The 19,655-nt window shown below is 34.8% G+C and overlaps 1 protein-coding gene across 1 annotated transcript in view; it reads left to right on the top strand.

Moving 5' to 3' along the window:
* Positions 1-1,594: 1,594 nt before the first annotated feature.
* LOC136033074 (putative fatty acyl-CoA reductase CG5065) overlaps positions 1,595-19,655 on the top strand; it is an 87,628-nt gene continuing 69,567 nt past the window's right edge. The window contains exons 1-2 of the mRNA XM_065713676.1: positions 1,595-1,715; positions 19,130-19,327. Coding sequence (XP_065569748.1) covers positions 19,130-19,327 — 198 coding nt within the window. The 5' untranslated portion in view covers positions 1,595-1,715. The remainder of the gene's footprint in view (positions 1,716-19,129; positions 19,328-19,655) is intronic.

Below are 19,655 nucleotides of genomic sequence, written 5' to 3' on the forward strand. Positions count from 1 at the left end.
GGGGCATCAAACATCTTGGTAAACATTTCCTATTACGTAAAAACTAAATAAATCTTGAAGAAAATGTCTTGAGAAAAATGTCTTAAAACGTCTTGAAACATCTTGAAAAAAGTCTGGAGGAAAAATTGTCTTGAAATGTCTTGAAATGTCTTAAAACGTCATGAGAAACGTGTCGTAAAAAAGTGTCTCAAAAAACGTCAATGTCTTGAAGAAAATATTCCCTATTTTGTAACAAACCCCACGTCTTGAAAAAAATTAATAACACCTTCGTCTTGAAGAAATATTAAAAAAAAGTGTCAGGACTGGGATTCCAAGGGATAGGGCTCTTTTTAAAATACTGTCCCCTTCACTACTCTAGAACATCTGATTTCCTATCAAATGAGTCCGTTCCGACGTTATTATGACCATATTATGCAGAAAAAACCTTATACACCATTGGGACATAAACGGCAACCCTTGCGCTGAGGGCTATGGGGGGCCCTCAGCCCCCCATATGAGGATGACACCATGAGGTGTCATCCTCAATCTATAATGTCCAGACCTTTCAAGTACGCTGAACAAAATAGCTTTTTCTAGATTTTAATTGGATCTGTTTTGGGAATTAATTGGCGTTGGGAGGGGGGGGGGGGCTTGTTGCCTTCCAATCACTTTCACTTATTAAAAAGGGCACTAGCCTTTCAATTTCCTGTCAAATGAGCCTTTCTCGAAGTTTCGCCGACATAAAATGACCTCAAAATTTCTATCAGATAGATTTCCGGAAAACACGAGGTGTGTGATGGGGGGTATCCACCCTGCGATTGATCTTAGTCTTAAAAGGGAACTAGAACTGCTGATTCTCCGAAGTTCGTATGATCAGTCTTTCTATATAAACCTATATTTCCCAAGGGCTTAACTTGCGACCCTTCTCCTGATGGCTGGGGGAAGGGTTGTTATCCTCAAAGACATAATTTTTGGGCCTTTAAAATACTTTGAACAAAATGGCTAACTCAGTAATGGGTGTGGGAGGGGGTTATTCCCCTCTAAGTATTTTTGACTATTAAAAGGGCACTAGCCCTTTCAATCTTCAATCGAATGTGCAATTTTCGAAGTTTTACGACAAACTGTTCGATACGAAGTGCTCTAGTCTAAAACCAAAAAAAAAAAATACATTGTGCCCATATCGCTCTTTACTTAGTCAGTGCTATTGCTCTGCCTATGATTGTGGTTTATTGTAGAATAAGAAAAAAAATTCTGCTCTGTTAAACGCGGTATTGGTAGAAAATTTTCTCTTTGTAAGAGGAATGAATTGCAGCTCAGTAAGTTTTAATGAAATAAAACTAATTTTAAGACACAATTTTATAATTGAAACTCCTTACTGAACTCTGAAAGCACCAAAATTATAAGTGCTAGTGTGCTTCGTTGAATTTGTTCAGTTGCATTTCACTTGAAGATTTCAACGGTTGCATAAAAATTGGCATCTGAATCTTCATAAAGCTGTTTAAATCAAACTTAGTTTTCTATTTAATGTTGTCATTATTATCATTAAATATTTTACATTCAAATGACCTTAGCCTTGAGAGACAGTCTAATCTATAGCTTTATTGCTCTCTCCTTTACCGGGTATTTAGATTGTTCAACCGATCAGTCTTAACTTATGGTAGCGATTCAAAACTTAAAACTATAAGGACAAAAAACTGGATAATTTAATTTACTGAAATTCAACATTTTATTTAAAAGTGAGTAGTTTACCATTTTTAATCCTGAGAATATTTTTTGGTCTTTAACGTTGTTTGCCCAAAGTTTTCGCATTGTTAGCGTTTCCCGCTCCCGCCCATAAAAATCTGGTAAATTTGTTACAGAAATAAAGAACCTTCCATAATTTAACAGGCTCTTTCTGGATAGAAATAAAATAAGAACAAATAAATATTTAATTCGTCATTCCATTTAATTCCCAACTCGACGCTTTTTCTAAACATAATCACCGCTTCCGAGACTCTTTGTCTCTAAGTCGAAAAAAAGATGAAAGTGCTGCCTGATATGCCTCTTAACTCTGGCTACAAAGATATGCTTTATTCTAGACAAAAGGCATTTTTCAATGTCTGAATGGGGTTTAAAAGTGTAAATGAAGCTTTAAGAAATGCTTCTAAAATCAGCTAAATAGCCTAGAAGACTAAACAAATACAACTTCAGTATTTTTTAGCATTTTTACTCGACGAGCCGAGAATTTGTGCGGGCCTAAATGCTACACTAATACTAACTCTTGTGGGTTTTATCTTGTTTGTCACTTTAAAAATACAAAAGATGCTTAAGTATGCATTCAAATGAAGAATATTTTGATAATCTAACACCAATGACAACAGACGATTACAACTATAATCAACACTCTATAAAACTAATAGGCCTATATTTCATATTTTATCAAATATGGCTGGAGAATTATCACGATTGCGGAAATTTGTATAAAATGATTTCCATCAATATCGTATTTTTTTTTAGGTTATGGTCAAATATTAATTTCAAAGTCTATACAAATCGTAGTGTGCTAATTCCACAAGCAGCGACTTTGTAATTATTTTTTTTATACATTTAGAATTAACATAAATGATAAATAATTTCGTTTCTAGGTTCGTTTCTTAGAGTTTCAAAATTTAAAACTCGGACCAAAGTTATTTTAACCAAAACTTTGTTCCTTTGACAAGGGTTACTTTTCACTTGCAGTTTCTTACTACTAATTGTTTGGTTCAAAGCTCTGTTAAATGTAAGGGAGGCTACTACTCTCCTCCTTTAAAGCCATTAAATAATAAAAAAAGTTTTTTAAACTGAAAGTAAGGATCGATATTAAAACTGAAAACAAACAGAAGCTATTCTGTATATGAAAGAAGCTGTCCATCAAGCCCTCACTCTTTACACTAAAGTTTGACTCTTTGTCACAACTTTGCTTTTTAAAAGAATAAGAAATTTAGCGTCAAGAGCGAGGAGTTGAGCAGGGAAAACCCCTTTCATATATGGAATAATTTCTCTTCGTAATGTAGGTTCGAATTTGGCTTACTGTACATGACAAATTAAGACAGAATTTCCATATTAATTTTGGCAGATTTATGCCTATATGAAGGGTTACCCCCTGTTCAATACCTTACTCTACACTAAAGCTGTTAGCACCTTAAAAGAGCTTCCCATTCTAATTAAGTGGCCCCTTTGTTTCAGCAGACGCTCTTTAAAAATTTTGACTAGAAGTCGAACTTTAACGTAAAGAGCAAGATATTGAGGAAGGGGCAATCCTACATATATGGAATAATTTATGTTGGTTTTTAAAGTAGGCTAATGCCGGTAAATCTTGCTCACCCTCTGTGAAATATACCCCCCCCCCCACGGAAAACTGTTCAGTAGAACTTTTATCCAACGTAAAGTACACGCCCCTTTCCCGTCAAATTCCCTCCAGACAGTTTAATGCTCGATGAGAATCCCCCTCCCTGTAAAATTGTTTGCGGCCGAGTCAGCTTGAAAACTTTTCTACGTATTCTTTCATTTGGATAGGACATTTAAAATCGGTTTCTCGATAACTCCAGGAATTCCTCTTTTATTATTTCCCGGAACTGAAAACAGGCGAAAAAGCCTCTTGATAATTCCCCCAGAGCATTTTCACATGAAAAATTTAGCAAAGATAATGTAAAACAATTAAAAAGAATTTCTTATAGTAAATATGTCATATTCCCCCAGTGTAGCATTTTCCCTGGAATATTCAGCCCCCAGAAATGTCCTCCCCAAGGAAGATGCTCCCTATAGAAATCTACCTCAAGCATATCCCTCACCGAGAAATGTCTGTATACTTCCCGATAACAAATACTATACAGAAACAATGGGCGAATTTCATAATTCACCTAAAGACATTGTTATTTGATCTTTCAAATATACCGAAAACAATAACAATCTAAAAATTATGATCAAATAATCTTGGTAAATAAATTGGTATTGGAGGGATCCCAGCTGCCTTCTAATCTGTTTAATCACATAAAAAGTGCACTACACCTTTTAATTTCCGTTTGAATGCACCATCTCCCGATCTTCCAGTACCATTATTTCGATAAAATCCTCTCTGAAAAAAAAACAACAAATAAACACGCATCACTAAATAAACACGCTTCTGGCAAAAATAGCATAATTCCAAATTTTTGCAAACAGGAGTTTGAAGCTTCTAGAGTAGGATTCTCTGGTATGCTGAATCTGATGGTGTTATTTTCTTTAAGATTCCTTTAATTTTCTCAGGCTCATAACTTTTGATAAGTAGTGCTAAACTTGATGAATCTTTTATATTTGGAATCTGAATAATAAGCTGATTCTTTTGAAGTATCTGTTGATTATGAACATTTAGTTTTAGTTTTTTTAATACTGAGCCGAGTCGCAGCTAACTTACAGTTTGATCTATTTATATTCAACTTAAAGACTTGCATAACAATGTTCCTAGATCAGTAGTCATTCCTAAGCGTTCTGGCCACTAGAGTTTATTAAGGAGGGAGAGGAGAAGTTCAGAAATATTAAAAATCAACTATTAGCTCATCATTATTACAGTTTTTTTAAACACATTTTGACATTGTTGTCTTTTACTACAGGCGTGAAAAATGGGGCAAGGTGTGAGGACTTCTGGGAAAGAGGATGATGGATAAAAAACATGAAAAACGTACATAACAAGAAAAGGAAAAATATTCCTATTAAAGTTTCGGTAAATAAGGTAGCACTTGTACTTCCTCTTCTTGAGAATTTTCCAAGCACCGCTTTGATCCAACCCCGCCGCGTCTCCACCTTTATGCTTCTAAGTATTTGAATATAATGTGGAATATTACACAAAATGCATACCCCTCAGACATAATTCTAAATTTATCAAAAGAGAGAGTTAGAAAATTTTAAGTTGAAAATGCATCCATTATTTAAAGTTTCGATTGCTGTTAACCCTAGTTACTTCTTACTTACACTAATACTGGGACATGTTTGACCTATTCGTTACTCTCAAATCAGAGGCAACGCTATAGGATTCCTCTGACGACGCTATCTTTAATATAGGTAATGGGAATGTATGCGTGCATTGCCATGACATTGAGAGATTCGATCCATTAAGAGTATCGAAAAAATTCAATTCTTATGGAGGTGGATATGGAAGAGTGAGATATCCAGAGATGGTACCACTCTAAGAGAATGCAAGCCTAAAACTATTAGTTGAGAAAGAGGGGCACTTTCTTCCTCATTCAGCGGGCATTACCTTAGCTTTTAATAAAACATCGCCGTCTTTCGAGTATGAGCATTCAAAGGAAGGTCAAAAAAAGAAAGGCATACTCTTTTACCAGTGTTATAATACATACATTGTTTATGTGCCATAACCGCGAACTATATAAAAACAATGTAGCACTAGACGGTAAAATTGAAGGAAAAATAAAAAGGAGCATTGGCAAATATTATCACGAAGCAATATAAAGATGAATCGATGAAAACCAAAGCGCCAGCAAACATTACTACTACCATCGATATTTTAACAAGGGATACAGACAATAAATCCGATAATACCAAGGACAAAACTCATATTCAGCCTATGTCTGAAACCATGTCAAGAGCAGTGTAGAGACCAAAATGGTATAAGTACTATGTCAAGAGAAAATATGATGAATAATTTTATGGAAAGGATTCAAAACATTAAAATTTTTGATGATATTAATAACATCTAACATAGTATGTGTTATTATTTCAATAAGAAATGACCAATTGCAATACTTTCATATGTTTCCATTATTTTTTCTTGGGTACGCTAGCACCGCCAACGTTTAGAATGCTTTTTTGAAAACTCAGAGATACAAGAACAGGAATTTTCGGATATGGATACTGTTACCGGGCTCACAGATGGTATTTAGTTCATCTGTTCAAGCTCTGTAATCAACAGAGCTAAAACTATTCATACTTGCAAAAATCTGCTGAATAGACCTGATCGAATATAATTCACCAGTTCAAAAATCTATACTCAACAGAGTTAAATAGGTTTAATCTTTAGGAAAAATCAAGAAATAAGCCGTGTCAAATTTTATTTATCTCTTCGAACTTTGTAATCAACAGAGTTAAATCTATTCATTCTTGGGGAAAATTTCTTAAATAAACCACAAAGAAATTTAATTAATCAGTTCAAACTTTTACTTAACAGAGTTAATCCTTTCATTCCTTAGAAAATTCAAGGAATAAACTGTGACAAATTTAATTCGTCTTTTCAAACCTTATAACCAACAGAGTTAAACCTTTTAGTCCTTAGGAAAATTCAATGAATGAACCATGTCAAATTTAACCCTTCGGTTCAAATTTTATACTCAGCCGTGTTAATCTTTTTAGTCGTTAGGAAACTTCAAAGGATAAACCATGTGAAATTCAGAAATTCAATTCATATGCTCAATCTTTTTAATTAACCGAGTTAAAGCTATTCATTCTTGGGGAAATTCACTGAATAAACAACGTTAAATTTAATTCATCAGTTGAAACCTTATACTCAACAGAGTTAAACCTGTTAGTCCTTGGGAAGATTTAATGAATATACCGTGTCAAATTCAATTCATCTGTTCAAAAAATTTAGTACTTAGAAGAATTCCATGGAATAGACCGTGTCCAATTCAGAGTTAAACCTTTTAGTCCTTAGGAAAATAAAGGAATAAACCGTACCAGATTGAATTCATGTGTTCAAACTTTATACTCGACAGAGTTAGCCGTTTTAATTCAAGGAATAAACAGAGTTAGCCGAAGAAAATTCAAGGAATAAACCACGTCAAATTTAATTTTTCTGTTCAAACTTCATAATATAACCTTTTAGTTAACCTTTTAGAGTTTAAAGTTAAACAGTAGAGTTAAACATTTTAGTCCCTAGGATATTCAATGAATAAACCACACTAAATTTAATTTATTTGTTCAAACTAAATAATCAAAAAAGTTAAAGCTGTTAGTCCTTAGGAATATTCACTGACTAAACCGAAAAATTTAATTCATCTGTTCAAATTTTATAATGAACAGAGTTAAGCGTTTTAGTCCTTTGGAAAAATTCAGGGAATAAACCGTTTAAAATTTAATTCATCTCTTCAAACTTTATAATAAACAAAGTTAAACCTATAATCCTTAAGAAAAGTCAATGAATAAACCACGTGAAATTTGATTCATCAGTTCAAACTTTATAATAAAAAGAATTAAAACTTTTCATCCTTGGGAAAACTCACTGAATAAACCACGTCAAATTTAATTCATCTGTTAAAACTTTATAATCAACTAGCTAAGCCTTTTAATCCTTAGGAAAATTCAGTGAATAAACCGTGTCAAACTTAATTGACCAGGGTTGAAGCCAGCATTATCGTAGATGGAACCGTTACAACAAGGGGCCAGAAGTGGGGAGGGGGCTGTAACTGGATATAAATTTGTTTCTGATATCTGAAAAATGTCTTAGGAATGATTAGGAGAGCCATAGTGTGCCAGAGGATCAGTCATAGTGTTGTACGGTGGCGTGATACTGGCGTGGAAAATGTCTTAGTAACACCAAGGGGGTTCTAGAGGGTGCTAGAGGGGCAGTCATAGTATGGCAGGGTGGTGTGAATTGAAGTAGTGTGACATGTCAAGGATGGCTAGTGAAAACAAACCACATAAATTGATGCCTGATTTTTAACAAGAAAATATACGCGAAATGTCTTAAGAATGATGAAGGAGTACCAAAGAGTGCCATAGATCCAGTGATAGTGCTACATGGTAGTGTTAATTGACATGGTATATCACGCTGTTGGTGGCTTGCAAAAAGACGAAGCATTGGATTTAAATCATTTTTTAGATAATCTGGAAAATGTGTTTAGGAATGATAAGGGGCTGCTAGAGGATGCCAGAGGGCCAGTCGTGGTGTGGCACAGGAGCGCGAATTAAGATGGTTTATCAAGGAGGATTGGGTGGTGAAAAAATTAAGCATTGGATTTAAATAATATTTTTATCGTACAAATATCTGGCAAATGTAATAGGAATGATTAGGGGATACCAGAGGGTATCAGAGGGCCAGAATGAGAGTGGCGCGTTGGTGTGAAGTGACATGGGGCATCACGGTGGGAGCGGGGCGTGCAAAAACGCAAACCTGTGGATTTAAATCATAGCGTTAAAAAGAAAATATCTAGAAAATGTCTTAGGAAAAATGAGGAGGTGCTAAAGCTGCCCAGGGGCCAGCCATATATTGCCACGGTGGCATGAAGTGCATGGAATAACATGTTGTGCAGCTTAAAGTTAAGGTAGGGTGGTGTTGAAACAATTTTTCGGTGGCGAGAGGACTGACACCTAACACCTAGTCAGTGAAATGAGGCATTTTCATTAAGACCTCTCGGAAATAACTGTTAATATGGTTCTAATTTATATCTAATAACAACCATCCCCCCTCTGGTATTGCTTGATAGAATGGGCTATCCACAAATCGTCACGGTGGCATGAATATGCTTAGTACTGGTTCAAAGAAACGTGACATTTCCATTAAGACCTCTCAGAAGTAACTCTAATATGGGTTAAATTAATTTCTAATAACGAACCTCCCCCTGTTGAATTGCTTGTTAGTGTGGACCAGCCATATATTGTCACGGTGGTGTGAGTATGCATCGTCTTGGTTCAAAACATGATATTTTCATTAAAATCTCGCAGAACTAGCCGAATACAAAAAAATATATCTTTTTCTTGCAAGTGCGTCTACTAGAGCAATGGGTGGCATTTTTATTAAGACCTCTAGGAAATAACTCTTAATATGAATCAATATGATAACAACCCTCCCCTCTGCAATTGGTCTCTAGAAGGTAGGCCAGCCACATATTGTCACTGTAGGGTGAATACGAATAGTCTTAGCAATAAGAAATGCAGTGTTTCTGTTAAAACTTCTCAGAAATAGCTGAATGCAAAACTCTGCCTCTTTTTCTTGTAGTTGCGTCTAATAGAGCAATACAAACAATGGATTTTCATTAATATCTTTTAGAAATAACTCTAGTATGGCTTAAATTTATTTCTAATAACAAAGTTCCCTCTAGAATTGTTTGCTAGGGTTCCACCTTTCTTTAATTCCTGGTTCTTTTAGTTTATATTTTATTCTTCATAAACTTTTTTTTACGTTTTTTTTCGTTTTAATTGCATTTTTCTGTGTTTAAATGATGCATGTAAATTAGTTTTCATTAATAAAACTTGCATGTTCAAAAGCCTTCGTCGTTTAGATCTCTTGTTTTTTTTTGGATAAAATTGTATAACGTAATAATTTACGCATTATCTAAGGCCAATGCTATGTAACATCTTGCAGCCTATGCACATAGGCATGGTCCTTAAAGATTGCCTCTAATGTAAATGCTAAATTATCTGTAGTAAAGAGGAAATGAAAGACTTTTGATCATATATGAAGGTGATCATATATCTATATATTGATCATATTTCTAGCCATAATGATTTATCACTTTTATTTCATCTCTGATAGCTCATTTAAGTTCCAATAAAGAAACAGACATTACTTAACATGCAGGAGCACATCAAATCTAAGCAATTTCTAGTTATCGATCCCCCGGTATCGCAAATATTGCATCCATATGGGAACACGCAATCCTTTCAATCATTCTAGTTAGCGGGAACAGGGGGTTTTCCTTGCGTGCAATATCTTATCATGTAGAAAGTATCCCCTAAATCATAATATTAGGAAGGACATCAAATTATTGTCTTGCGGTCCATTCCATGGTATCCCTTTGCTTTTCAAATCCAAAAAGGGACCGAAAATCTTTAGACTATAAAGGTTCCCTGAGAGAGAAGAAAAACATATTGAAAGAAAATGAAATCTCTTAAAGTATTATGTAACAGCCCACGTTTGCATTGTCTTTAAGTAGCACCCCATGTGTGTGTCCTCCATAGTTACATGTGGGTTTCAAGAAGAAGCTTCTTTTTTTTCAAGAAGTTTCAAAATCCGATAATTGTGACTCAGTCATTGACAAATCTCCCCAGCCCCAGAGACAAGAGCTGTAACTTGTCTAATTTGCCCATTACTAACATGTAAGGTATTAGTGAATGGGGTGGTAGCATAAACTTTGGAGGGGACTCATTCGATTCAAAATCAAAAGTTCTAGATCCTGTTTTAACAGTCCATTGAACCACCCCCTCCCACTCCCTTTTCCCCCCAAAACCATTCGGTCAAAATTTCAGGATAGTAAATTTTTTTCCAAAATAGTCCAAAGTCCAAATAACGAGGCTTCGGGACGGAGCCCCCCCCCCAGCACCTGGGGAACGGCATGGAAGCTATGCAAGTTTCTTACTGTATGCAACTTTTAACATATAAGGTTCTTATCGATTGGGTGGTCAGTTAAACTCGATATGTAAATAGAAAGTTGTAGTGCCCTTGTTATGAGTTAGAAGTAATCAAAGGCCAGCCGGCCTTTCCCTCCCCCAAACCCTGTTTTCCGCAAATGCATCAGATCAAAACTTAGATTTAGCCATTTTGTTCAAAATAATTTGAATGCTAAATAACTGCGCCAAATAACTCTAGGGTTGTCGCACCTCCTGCCAGTCTTTGGGACGGGCTATAAATTATGCAATTTTGCATTGTTTACATTTAAGGGTCTTTATTGGAAAAAAAGGCAAAAAAGGGCATGTGTTACGAGGATCTGCGAGAATAAAAAACGGTCAAAGGATCAATCTATACGGGGATCAAAATCGAGGATCTGCAATGTTTTAAGAACAGCTGAGAGTTTTGAGTTGAAACTTTCAGAACATTGTTGGAGGGATGTTGAGAAGTGGCTGGAAGACCCGCCCATGCTTTTTTAGCCATAGTCCTTTCAAAAATTTTGAAAAAAAATTTGAAATATATATCTTGTTCAAAATAGTCGATAACTCAAATAACTATGCCTTTAGGGATAACATAGCACCTCAAAGCTTTGGAGAGGGATGCTGAACCCAATAAAACAAACTGTATGGGGCTGATCTTCTTCCTCCAAAGCTGCCTTCCCTCCAAAGATATGTGATAAAAATTTTGGAACAGCCATATCATTCAAAATAGTTGGCTAAGTCAAATAACTTTGCCTCCATTAAGTTATGACTTAACACCCATAGCCTATGGGACATGTGCTGTAAGTTAAATCAGTGGACCAATGTTTATATAAAAGGCTGATTTTTGGGGAAAGGTGACATGCTTTATTCCAAGTCTCCAAAAAAGCTAAGGACATTAAGATACAACTTTAAGAAAATTTCGAGAGCGGTATCAAACAAAATCAAAGCACGCTACTTGCAGGGGGCTTTTGAAATGACTCAACAGCAATGTCTAAGGAACGACAAAGGGCGTTAAGTTAAAATTTTAAAGCCATGTTTGGAGGTATGTGGAAAGAGAAATGATGGGCAGCCATCCCCTCTCTCCCCCTTTTAGATTCTCTCCTTAACACTGATAGATATTCTAAAAGGCAATTTTTATCGAAATATTCATTCTTATAGGTAAGCCTCTGGGGTGCTAATCTTGCAGCCTACGGGGCAAGGAATATAAATCATAAATAATTATACATAATTCTTCCATTTTTTAAATGCAGAACATATCATTAAGAAGTTTGGGAGTGTTTGATCCTTGATATGTCTAAGAAAGCTAAGGGATGGAGGCAAAATCTCGGAAAATTGTTAGGGCTTTATTGAGCTAAATCAAAAGAAACTATTTGTATTCTTTTATAAAAAAAAAAAAACTATCTGCAATATCTTGGGAAATGGTAAGGGTATTAATTTAAAACTTTCATGGCCACTACTACTATTGCTACTATGCGGCTGCAAATTAGACTGGTTCCATCTGCAACTATGACTGCTTCCAACTGCGACAACTTGCAATTTTGACTGTTACTGGTTGCAACTGCTAATACATGTATTTGTGACTGCTTTCAGGGAATATTGAGGGGGATTTTCATCTTTCAAATTTTAATGTTGAAAGTTGTTTTCAACATGTTGTTTTAATGTTAAAAAAAAACACATTCCGAAGTGTTTCGGAATGTTGAAAAAAAAATTGATATTGAAATGGGAAATGTTGAAAAACTTGAAGTTTTGGCAACAAAAAACCTTCCAAAATTAATTTAAAACAACGAGAAGAGAATAACTTTTTGACAACTTAAAAGTGAAAAATTGTTTATAGTTTTACACAGTACTAAATACATGGAATAATGAGATTTCTATATAGAAAATTGAAAATATCCGAAAATTGTTGTTTTATAGCCTCTTTTAGACATAATTATAATGATAATGCTGTTTATGCATTTTGGTAGGATCATAAGAGACTAGTGTATAAATGGAAGCAGAAAAACAAATATAATATTTAAATGCAGTTGAAGCATTATATCCTTTAGGGTATTTTCTCGTCCTAAGACGAGTAATGTACTCTTAGTACATTCTTGTTTCTAATGCGTTGGCTTGTTGTTTTTTTTCTGTTTTTTTTTCTTGGCAAGCAAAGGGTTAGTTTTGTATAATCTCCGACATATGCGGAGATGTCACCAGTCAGGGTATTTTCAATTGAGTTATTAATGTGTCTCGTGCAGGTATAAAGTAAAACTTTCATTCGATTTTTTTTCCTTTTTTTAGTTAGCCTTTGACATGTGACCATAAGGTCAAAAAACCTTAAACTAGAAATTACTCATTGCTTTAATTTGACTTCTGCATAAATAAAGCTTTATCAAACAGTTCGTGGTAACGAACTGTAGTAAGGAGCGACCCGGCTCAATAGTAACCGAAACTCTAAAAAATGGAATTTTGATACCAATAGTTAGATCAAAAGAATCGCATTTTAATGATTAATTTAAATTTACAAGTTTCATCAAGATCAGTTAAAAAGTTACCCATCAAAAGTTACGAGCCTGAGAAAATTTGTCTCAGTTTAGAAAATAGGGAGAAACACCCAATAAAATCATACAATCTTAACGAAAATCACACCATCAGATTCAGCGTATCAGAGAACCTTATTGTAGAAGTTTCAAGCTCCTACCTACAAAAATGTGGAATTTCGCATTTTTTGCCAGAAGACAGATCACGGATGCGTGTTTATTTGTTTTCTTTCTCTCTTTTTTTTTTGTTTTTTTTTCCAGGGGTGATCGTATCGACTGAGTGGTCCTAGAATCTTGCGAGAGGGCTCATTCTAACGGAAATTAAAAGTTCTAGTGACCTTTTTAAGTGACCAAAAAAATTGGAGGGGACCTAGGCCCCGTCCCATGCTCATTTTTCCCCATAGTCACCAAATCAAAATTCTGAGATAGCCATTTTATTCACCATAGGCGAAAAACCTAATATCTATGTCTTAAGGGGCGACTTACTCCCCCGCAGTCCCCGTGGGAGGGGCTGCAAGTTGAAAACTTTGACCTGTGTTTACATATAGTAATGGTTACTGGGAAGTGTACAGACGTTTTTAGGGGTATTTTTTTGGTTTACGGGGGAGAGTTGAGGGGGGTGGGGTTACGTGGGAGTATATTTCCATGGAGAGACTTCTCATGGTTAAAGAGAATTTCAATGAAGGGGGCACAGGATTTTCTAGCTTTATTTGAAAAAACAAGGGAAAAAATAAATATGAAAAGTTTTGCCTACTGAAAGTATGGAGCAGCATTAAAACTTAAAACGAACAAAAATTATTACACATATGAGGGGTTTACCTCCTCGTTATACCTCACTCTTTCCGCTAAAGTATTTTTAGTAATTTCAACTATTTATTCTACGGCCTTTGTGATTCAGAGGTCATTCTTAAAGAATGGGGTCACAATCTAAGCTTTAGTGTAAAGAGGGAGGTATCGCCGAGGGTTGAACCCCCTCATATACGCAATAAAAACATACGAATATAGAAGTTCGTTACGTAAGTTTTCGTAAGTTATGTATATTTTTTACCAATGAAAACGTTTGTAAAAAATTATAAGTTCTAGTTCCTTTTTTCAGTAATCGAAAACTTGGAGGGCTACTAGGCCTCTTCCTTCGCTTCTTTTTCCTCAAAATCTTCCGATTAATTGCAATTAATTAATATGCAAATTTTGTTTTAATTATTTATGGGTGGAGAGCCAAGATTAAAACATATATTAATTCAAAAACGTCCAGAAATTAAATAAAAAAAAAACAAGTTTTTTTTAGCTGAAAGTAAGGAGCGACATTAAAACTTAAAATGAACAGAAATTACTTCGTATATGAAAGGGGCTGCTTCCTCATCAACGCCCCCCTCTTTACGCTAAAGTTTTTTACTGTTTTAAAAAGCAGAGTTAAGAGAAAGAGTCAAACTTTAGCGTAAAGAGCGAGGCATTAATGAGGAAGCAGCCCCTTTCATATACGAAGTAATTTCTGTTCGTTTTAAGTTTTAATGTCGCTCCTTACTTTCAGGTAAAAAAAAAACTTGTTTTTTTTTATTTAATTGTGATCAAGAACTTCCAAAACACTTGAACATTAGCTTCGACGCAAATCCAGTCTATATGTTAAAAATATATGCGTATCTACTGTCTACTGTCTACGTATCTACTGTCTGTAATTTTAGACGTTCAAGCTACAACCTATTATTTGAAGTAGCTCAGCAATCTCTGCTCGAAAATATGGAGTTTGAAATCCAGTTGTAATAAGGTGGGGCGATTTGTTTGCGATTTCTAGCTTAAAAAAGACCAAGAAACTGAAACGTCAACAAATGTTGACCCCTTTTGTGCCATCAGAGGCACTAGAGAAGCCTTATCTCTTGTTCTAATGTCATCTGTGTAACTTTTGATGATTACCATACAATCACTTAGAATCATTCCATCAATAATCCTGGAAAGATTGTCATTCAAAACAAGTAGAACACATTTCTATCGTCAAATTTGGGAATTGGGATAAAAAATTGTTGTGAAGAGTTTTGACCCAGGTCAGATTTAAAAGTTCTTGCAAGACTTTAAGTTCAACAATATACAGCATGTCCAGGTGAAATACGGATAAAACATGTTCTGACAATTAAACCCCGTTACGGCCATATATGTGCAATTGGCAAAGTCAGAAATATTTAGTTTAAAGAACATAAAGCAGATCATCGGTATATCTGTAGAGGCGTTTTTTTAGCCCCACTGCAGTCGACTGGTTATATTTCAGAAATCACTAGGGGTATCTTCTTTAATCATTTATTAAACGCAACACTGTCAACACTTCTCATTTAAGTTCTTTAAGTTCAAACTGAATTACAGCTTGAACTTCTTGCTGGGAATTTGTTTTGCTTTCGGGCTATGAGAATACTTTTCAATTATCACTATGGCATGTGAAAAAAAAAACCCGACGTGTACTAATCTATTAATAAATTCTTAAACCTTGCAGATTCTGAGACAAAGGCTGATGTATTCGATATCTCTTTCACACTGTAGGCTACACGGAATTTTTAAGGTCAAAAAGTAATAACGATGACAAACAGATGTTTTCATGAGCTATTGCTTCTATCAAAAATGTTGTCTCGTCAACTTTTACATAAAAAAGAAAATTATCAGTAGAAATAGGTAACGCTTCCTGTTGTAACTTTAACTAATGAAGGCGGATGAAGGTATTAGCATAAGACAGTAGTGAATCAAGCACCAACAGGACTAAGGGAGGGCTGATCGTTTCTGCCAAAGATTTTTGTTTGCATCGAGATTAAGAATACCCTATCAGGCCGATTACATCGTTTCTTCCCCAAGCCAATTTCATTGAAAAAGAAAAGAAAACTGTAACTGCGTCAGTGATCATTGCAATTCAGCTTCCTTGAAGCTGAATATGGGAAGCTCAGCTTCCTCTGGCATTCCTTCGCCATAGGAAGTTATATTCCTTTGGCGAAGGAATGACTACACATTTTTTACTCAGAGCAAAAAATCTAATTAATGAGGATTTATCAAGCCCAAACGAAATCCCCATCTTCTTGGAAAATAAAACCTTCTGAAAATAGTGTGAGCGAAGTGGGAGAAGAAGGAATGTAAAAAATATTTTGCCTGAAAAGCACCACTTTTTGGTGAATTTTACCAAATTGAATAATTCACATGTCTGTAGTGTCGTAGCGATGGTAGTAAGGGTTTTACCGTTAAATGAGCAAATTATGTTATAGATTAAACCACAGCCTTCTCAGAGTTGAAATCACTGATATTTAGTTGGAGCGAAGTGGGAGAAGAAGGAATGTAAAAAATATTTTGCCTGAAAAGCACCACTTTTTGGTGAATTTTACCAAATTGAATAATTCACATGTCTGTAGTGTCGTAGCGATGGTAGTAAGGGTTTTATTATGTTATAGATTAAACCACAGCCTTCTCAGAGTTGAAATCACTGATATTTAGTTGAAGCGATATTACGGACTGGTAAAAGGTTTAAAGCGAGAACTACTACTAATAAAGAGTGAACAACGATCCATAGTAAACAAAAGGTTAATAGTACGTTTTTAAAATTGGGGTTACTCTAAAATGCCCCCAAGGTGATGTCAAATCCATAAGAATAGCACACCGTTAAAATTGTCAGTGTCGAAGGACCTACTCACGACAGCTAAAGCACCCCACATTGAACCACAGGAAAAATCCCCATTTTGCAAGGGTAGCACTGGCGTATCCTCTTTTTCTGTTTCTTTTTTTTTCTTCGCGACTAGTGGGGCACTGGAACATATTAAAGAGCTATTTAAGGGTTCATTTAAAAGCCACTTTTTTAATCTAATAATTTGTGTAAATTTGAATAGATAATGCCATCATAAAAAGCCATATGATACCCAAAAAGTGCACATCGGGTGTAATCTCTAGAATGGTAAGGATGAGAAGAATAAGAAGTTACTAATCTCCAAGGTTGACAACCCTTTTCCTGTGTTTACCTTTCCCCTTTTTCTATGTTCTCCCTCCCGGCTCCCTTAGTTTTATTAATAAATCGTCTACTAATAAAATGAGAAAGCTAGTGCAACATTAAGCTATAGAGAGTTGTTTAGGGGTTCATTTGAAAGTTAAATTCATTATTCAATCCTTTTGTGGAAATACAAATTGACAATGCTATCATAATTGTCACATACCACCCAAAATAGAAATTTCTGTGTCATTTCAGCGAGCGTTTGGTGGGCACAGGAATATCATCAAGAGATATTAAGTGCCAATTTAAAAGCTTAATTTTTATGCCAAATCGTTTTTTATAAATTCAAATTGAAAACTCCATCATGATGGGCCATATCCCACCCAAGAATTGATCTTTAGGTAAAATCCCTAGAAAACGAAGGGTGGGCTAAAACCTAAGACTAGGTTTTAACCAATTAAATAGGATATTAATGGCAAGAAATTTAACTGGAATCTATCAACAAGGGAAATGATATCATCTCTATACAATTCTTAAAAAGAGTTATACCAGATTTGCCTTTTCCTGAAACTGTCTTCCTTGGCTTTACTTGGCAAGCATTCCAAGCAGTATTTGAAAATGCAGCTAATAAAGGCCTGGATATCCCAAGCATCACCTCCCATGCATTTTGCTCCATCAAAGTAGTCTTGTTATATATCTCTGTCTTCTCATAAAGAAACTTTCTCTTCTCCATATGCACAATTAGATTAAAAAAAGAACAAATCTTATGCCGTTCCATATCTGTACTTCTTGCTCATCCTCCAGTTATTGTCAAATTTCTTGCCAGTAATCTTCGATGTAATTGGATGAAACCTGGGCTTTAGCTATTGGTGAGTTAATCCAAATTGGACTATTATTACGCCCGGGACTGAGACTCTTGACACCTGTGTGAACGGGATTTTTTTTAACGAAATCGCCTTTCAGAGCACCCACACTCCAAATCACACTAACACACTTCACATCACTGAAGATTCCAATATTTTATTCTTAGTTCATAGACTTATCTTCCTTTTTTTTTTTAAAAAGTTTTCATTTGGGAAAATACACTGGGTCTCGGCTATTCTATTTTTAACATCTTTACTGCACTCCAAATCTCTAATAATAATACTCTGTAGTCAATTGACGCTGTCCACTTGATCCAATCTTCTCATTATCTAGTATGGCCTCTTCATCTTTACTCCCAGTCTGTCCGAGTTTTAGCGACTTAGTCTTTTTCAAACTATAAACATTAATTTTCAGACCTGCCACTGCACCCTGAACTCCCAAATCCTTTTAAAATTGACCTAAATTATTGTGCTCGTTAAATTGTTCTCCATGGGCTTTTTACACCTTAAGACATAGTCCATCAAAATAATCCATAAGTGATGACAGAACAAAACCCTAATTGACTGCTGACAACTAAACACTTTGAATTTAAAAAATTCAATGTTTACACAGTTTCCAGCTTCTTGTACGTATAATTATAACGTTTTGACAAGTCTAAGTCTTTTTTTTTTTACCAAATATAACTTCTTTTTTAAGCAGACGTTTATAAGACTTAAAAATCCCACAATTCTGCAAGACAAATCCTTTATATATTTGGAAACTCAAGTTATTTCATGATTTTTTAAACACCAAGGCATTTTTTCACTTAGTGATAACTCAAGATCTTTAAATTTCAAGGAAGTTAAATTCGCCCTATTCCCACTTTTCCTGGACTTTAAATTTCCACAGAGTGACATGTCAAATTTTTACACGTCAAATTTGGCATTTAAAAAGAAATATCGATTATTGTTCAAAATTCAAAAAATTTTGCTAACAAACAGTCTAAGATTAAGTCAAAGCCTTGTTAAAAAGCTCATTTAGTATAACAAACTTACATAAACTTGTTGGAGTTTAATAAAAATAGTTTAACCAGTGGAAGAAAACACATCCAGAATTCAAGAAAGATTTTAGAGCGGGATAAAACCATTTTACAATCTGTAATTATCTTATGTGAGGCTTATTCGGCCGAAGGGGCTGAGGGAGACAGACAAGTATGAACTTTGAACAGTAATATATATAAGTAATGCAGAATTATTATTTGGCAAATATCAAGTTAACGCAAAATAGATTTCATGTTCGAAATTCTTGGTCTAGTATATCACAATTCTCACAGCTGATTTGTTTTTGTAAATCTGTGTGTGCATTTTAGGTAACTATGTCAGCCGTTAGAATTTCGCATTACTTGACTCATGGGATGTTAGGAATTTTGGCAGATAGAGAATGTGTTGTACGATTCCAGAAAAAAAGAATCAAAGTCATCAGATGAGCATTTTATAATACAAATATCACGAATTAATGCGTCATTTTTTTCTAGATGCCATGTCAATCAGAAGTAGTTGATTTTTATTCTGGTCGTAGTATTTTCATCACGGGAGCTACCGGATTCCTTGGTAAAATTTTACTGGAAAAATTACTGAGAACATGTCCAGACATTAAATTTATTTGTTTACTTGTTCGCAACAAAGCTGGACAAGATGCAAAGATGCGGGTTCAAGATCTCCTCAATAGTAGAGTGAGTTGAATTTATTTTATTTAATCTTAACACAAGAGCTTGTCATGCGATATTTATGGACAGGAATGAAGCTTAGCACCATAGCAACTTTTGTGAAAACTTAAGAAAAGAATCGGTCCTATTCCTAAGCAATAGTTTCCGATGCCCTTTACTCTTTCCTCTAGAAAGAAAAATACACTTTTTGTGAATTTGTCTTTGGCTTTGCTTACATGTATGAGCATGATTAACAATATAGGGATAAAATTTGTCATTTTTCAATTATTAATGAACAAAGTTTTATTCCCAAAAAGTTTTTTATCGTAAGGCTATAATCATAAAATAGTTATTA

This window comes from Artemia franciscana, chromosome 1 (genome assembly GCF_032884065.1).
Source record: "Artemia franciscana chromosome 1, ASM3288406v1, whole genome shotgun sequence".
NCBI classification, from domain to species: domain Eukaryota; kingdom Metazoa; phylum Arthropoda; class Branchiopoda; order Anostraca; family Artemiidae; genus Artemia; species Artemia franciscana.